The sequence below is a fragment of the Microcebus murinus genome, chromosome 4 (genome assembly GCF_040939455.1).
Source record: "Microcebus murinus isolate Inina chromosome 4, M.murinus_Inina_mat1.0, whole genome shotgun sequence".
Taxonomy (NCBI): domain Eukaryota; kingdom Metazoa; phylum Chordata; class Mammalia; order Primates; family Cheirogaleidae; genus Microcebus; species Microcebus murinus.
Window position 1 is genome coordinate 19,978,456 of NC_134107.1, and position 5,292 is coordinate 19,983,747.

At 38.8% G+C, this 5,292-nt stretch overlaps 1 protein-coding gene across 1 annotated transcript; it reads right to left on the minus strand.

Annotated features, from left to right (window-relative positions):
* Positions 1-3,749: 3,749 nt before the first annotated feature.
* On the minus strand, positions 3,750-4,667 carry LOC105884086 (olfactory receptor 4C3D-like). The gene has a single exon (XM_012787804.2). It carries the CDS (start codon positions 4,665-4,667, stop codon positions 3,750-3,752), a length of 918 nt encoding a protein of 305 aa, XP_012643258.2.
* Positions 4,668-5,292: the final 625 nt, after the last annotated feature.

The window sequence follows — 5,292 nt, forward strand, 5'->3', positions numbered from 1 at the left end:
GGGAAAATCAAATGTAGCCATAGTTGATAAAGGAAGTAGGTCAATCAAAAAAAATTAAAAAGAAAAAAGAGATTTAAAAAACTACTTTGCTGATATAAATGATCCAGTGGAGAGAAAAATAAAGAAAGAAGAAACGTAGAAGGGATTCTTCGATCAAAGCCCTTATATAAGCAATAAGGAAATGACCTTAGTCCTGTGCACAAGTGGTTTCACTGGCTTTGTTTTGGGGCACAAATGGTTCAGGTAGGCAGGCAGCATACAAGTAGACGATGATGGCAGATTGATATGGCATATATATTTGTAAGGGTCTTTGGGAGTTATCCTCGATGGCTTAAATTGTCTTAGTGAAATGGGAAGGAAGTACACCTCATGGTTCCCATTAAGTTTGATATTTGAAGTAACTTTCTAGGCAAATACCCACCTTCAAATTAAAGTTTCCTCTATTCCTACTTTGCTATGCCTTTGTATCATGAGTAAGTACTACTAAAGGTTTCAAATTCTACTATCTAGATAATCATATGATTTACAGACTATTCTTAGTACCAGCAAGTGCCTATAAAAAAATTAAGACCAAGATATATTTCAGAAGTCAGAGTATAAAAAAAAAGTCAGGCATTGAGCTGATAAGTAATATGTTTAATTAGTAAAACTATTTAATGTGAATTCATTTTGTGCAGAACACAGAAGAGAAGAAATTTTTGGAATCTGACTGGAAATAATTTCAGCATGAATGGTCAGAACAGCTCTTGTCTATGTAATAGCAAATGCAGATTCTGGGCCTAATTTTGACCCTGAAAAAATTATCAAACAGATTTCAGGGTAGGGATGTCATTTTTTTATGCTCCTTCACTTCTTTAGTTTTATAATTAAACTAAAAAAAGTGGTCATCATAAAATTCTTACATAGATGCAAGTCATCATACTATTAATAGTATGTTCTTCTTTGACAAAGCAGGGTGAGGAATTATAAAATGAATCCAGGTATTTAATTCTAAAATATTGTAAGCAGGCAGGAAACATCATGTTCTACTTTTGACATAGCAAAAGTTAAGTGGAAGCTATGTGCAAAGATTTTTTTTTTGTATTATATGTGCACTTTTCCACAGCAGGATCTGGGAGAAATAAACATCCTTTGAAATTGGAAAACCAAATATCAAAGATCACAGCAAAATCATTCTCTCATAGTTAATAAAACAGATTTACACAGTTGCTCTGGTCCCATAAACAATGCATGATTTCAAGACATAGACATTTGTTTATAAATTTTTTTAGAGATGGGGTCTCACTGCATTGTCCAGGCTTGTCTCAAGCACCAGAGCACAAATGAATTGCTCCTTTCACCTCAGACTCAGCCTCCCGAGTAGCTGAAACTACAAGTGGTCTCCATAGCACCCAGCTTCAAAACAGACACTTGATTCTAAAATGGCTTGACTCTAACATGAGTGAATCTTATTTTGCTTCTCTAAAGAACAAGAGGTAGTGGAGAACTTTGGTAAAGTGGTGTCCCCCATATTAAATAGCACACTATTAAGCTGTTATTTCCTTTGCTTCTAAAAAAGACACTTGGCATCATGCAAAAATGGGAGGATTCTAACTCCTAAAGTGCATATTTATCCTTCCTACTCCTGTCTTTATATTTACTTGCAAATATTTTTAAAACCCTAAGTCTATTTTTTACTTAATATGCATCCAGTAATATTTATTAATCACATACCATGTGACAGGGAGTGTTCTAATCACTGGTTTTATTGCATGAATGAATAAACATAAATCTTGCCTCGACAAGGATTATCTTTTTGGGAAACTAGAAAATAAAAGTCAAATTTTTTTTTAAGTACTCTGTGATCATAAATATTAAGCATATAACCAGGGCATAGAACTAGAGAATAACTATAGGAAATTACTAGAGAAAGTCACCAGGAAAGACTTCTCTGAGGAGGTGGGAGTTGATCTGACAATGGAAGAAATGACAGGGAGTCAGCCAGGCAAAGCCTCCGGGAAAGAGTATTATAGCAGGAAAAAGATTAAAAAAAAGCCCCAAACTGGAAAAGACTCATATTGTTCAAAAAGACAGGTTTTTTTAAAAAAAACAAGAGTTGTGCCTCTGGAGTCTTGTGAGAAAGTAGATGAAGTACAAGATGTGCTGATGTGGTGGACTGGAGATGCAGACAGTACCCCAATTACGCAGGATGCTGGGGTATCTTGACCTGTTGTGTGTGCTCCAAAGATGCCTCTGGCTCCTGTGTGCCCAGTGGCTTGGAGTGAATGGAAAGGGTAAGACACTACTGCCCTTGTAGGAAAAATTTGTTCTCAGCATGTAAGCTGGTGACCACCCAAGTCCCCTGTTTCATCCACAGTTTCCTTATGGCATTTCTCTCCTCTGCATTCCTCAAGATGTACATCAAGGGATTTAACCTGAGTTCAGTGATGATCAAGGACACAGCCATTGGCTTGTCTATGGGGTAAGTGACCTCATGCACAAGAAAGTACACAGCACAAAGAACAAGACGACCACTATGAAGTCAGAGCCAGGGTGGAGAAGGCTTTGCCCCACCCTTCAGAGCTGCGAGATTTCAGGGAGCAGAGGATGACCATGTAGGGGGCAACCAGGATAAGGAAGATGGCCAGACACATCACCTCAATCCTTAGTTGAGAATGACTAAGAGATCCAAGGTGTGGGTGTCCATGCAGGCAAGTTTCAGCAATGGAAACAAATCACACAGAAAGTGATCAGTAATACTGGGGCCACAGAAGGGTACTTGATACATGAAAAGAAGCTGTCATGTGGATTAAATCCCCTAACTGAAGTGAATATGTCTGATAGATAATACAATGTTCATTTGATGTAAATAGATGTATCACACTCATGGAACAATAGCTTTGGAAATTTACTGTATGCCTTTATGTTCAGAATAAATAAAAGAATGTTTATCTTTGTTGCTTCCGATGTCTCCTCAAGTCTTGGTAAGGAAAACAAGAAAAACCAAATAAAAAATTTTCTCTCTGCTCAAGAAAAACTATTAACTATAAGGATATTTAATAAATGAAGAAATTAAGAGTAATTTCAAATTTTCTAGCTTATTTTTTGAGTCAAGAAAAAATTCAGAAATAGGTTATGGATCGTTTCTCTCTTCCTTTTGTGAATGTTTCTCTTTTTGCTTTTGGTGACTCCTGGTACCAGAAAAAGGGAAAGGAAGGATGGAAGAAAGGAAGAAGGGGAGTAAGGGAGGGAGGGAGGGAGGAAGTCAACAGTGGTTCTTTTACTCCCCAATTGTCCAACCTCCATGTATCCATCTAAGGATTTCTAGCCTCTTTTGTTTTGTTTTTTTCTTTTCTTTATCACAGGCCAAGCAAAAATTTTAAAATTTCTGAGGTCACGATTCTGTAGAAAAGCCCATGTCATCCATGGAACATTTGTATGAAAAATTTAGTAAAGTAGCAGTGAAATTCTGGGGGAAACCATACTCTAGAATCATCAAACAAGGGACTTTTAATTTTTCTTTTCATTGCATTGCATATCCAGAATCTATGCACATGAAACTTCAAGCCTGAGTAAGGCAAAAGCATCCAGCCAAAGGCCCAGCCATTAATAAGTGCTCAATAAATGTTAGCTTTGGGGGTTTATTTGTATGCTTGTTGTTTGGCTTTTGTCAATGATCTGTAAAATTTGTTAATTTTCTTGCACGGTTTACCACAGACATAATCCTCCTTATTTATGTATACCATGACTTTCTTGGCATTATGCACAAGCTAAGTGACTCTCCTCCTCTTCAACAAATTCCTCATGGCATGTTTCACCTCTGTGTTTCTCACTGTGTAAATTATAGGATTTAACATGGGAGTGAGAATTGCAAAGAACACAGTCACCAACTTGTCCACAGAGTAGGTGGCCACAGGACGCATGTAGGTGAATATGCAAGGCACAAAAAAGAGTACAACAACAGTAAAGTGGGAGCCACATGTGGAGAGGGCTTTGCGCCGTCCTTCAGAGCCATGGGATTTCAGCGAGCTCAGGATGACTATGTAGGAGATGAGGAGCATGGAAAAGATGAGCAAGCACATGGCTCCACTGTTGGCTGCCACCACCATTCCGAGTCTGTAGGTGTCTCTGCAGGCAAGTTTCAACAACGGGAAGAGATCACACATGAAGTGGTCAATGACATTGGGACCACAGAAGGGCAAGTTGACCATGAAAAGAATCTGCACGGTGGCGTGCAGGATCCCTCCGATCCAGGCTACCACCACCAGGAGGTGACAGAGCCCCTGTCGCATGATGGCCATGTAGTGCAGGGGCTTGCAGATGGCCACATAGCGGTCGTAGGCCATGACAATGAGGAGAATGATCTCCGATCCCCCCAGCAAGTGCTCCACAAAGAGCTGAGTCAGGCAACCACCCAAGGAAATGGTTCTCCTCTGGAAAAGCAGGTCAATGATCATTTTGGGGGTGGTGACTGAGGTGTAAGAAGCATCTATGAAGGACAAGTAAGTGAGAAAGAAGTACATGGGAGCCGAAAGTGTGGGACTGAGAGAGATGGTGATGACAATGATCAGATTAGCCAGCACGGTAAATAGGAAAATGAATAAAAAGATAATAAAGAGTATTTTCTGCAAGTGTGGATTCTGTGTGAGTCCCAGGAGAATAAATTCAGTGACATTGTTGGGAGCCATGAGGTGATTCATTCAGAAAGCAACACTTTCCAGATGTCTAAATTACCTACAAGAGATAAAGAAAGATAGCTATATAATTAATCATGGAAGGATTACAATCTGAATTTCATAGTACATAGCCCCTGTAATTGTGAAGCATGTCTTTGGCACCCCTCAGTCGAGTAATACCTCCCATTATTCCTTTTCGCTTTCTCCATGACACTTTCCATCTCTTCAGATACCTAGTATCTGTCACCTATGAAACATTTATAGGGCAACAGTTAATGTGTCATTTATTGAGGACATTCTGTCTTTGTTCGTGAGATCTAGATTCACCTCATTCCAACTCCATGTGACTTTGCTAACTTGTTTTGGTGTTATATGCTTCTGAGCCCTCCTCTCCATCTGTGAGTTTATAAATTATAACCATGAGATTTATTTTGTAACCTGTAAAGTAAGTGTTGGACACAGGTAAGAGTTACTTCCTCTTCCTGGAAAATTTACATTTGAACCCACAGCACTAACAGAAAGAAAGATGTGGTCAAGAAATATCTATCATAAACAGGCAGATCAGCGAAATGTATAAGTCATGGAGACACACTCTCCCAGGCACCCATGATAAATATGATAAATTGATAAATAGCAA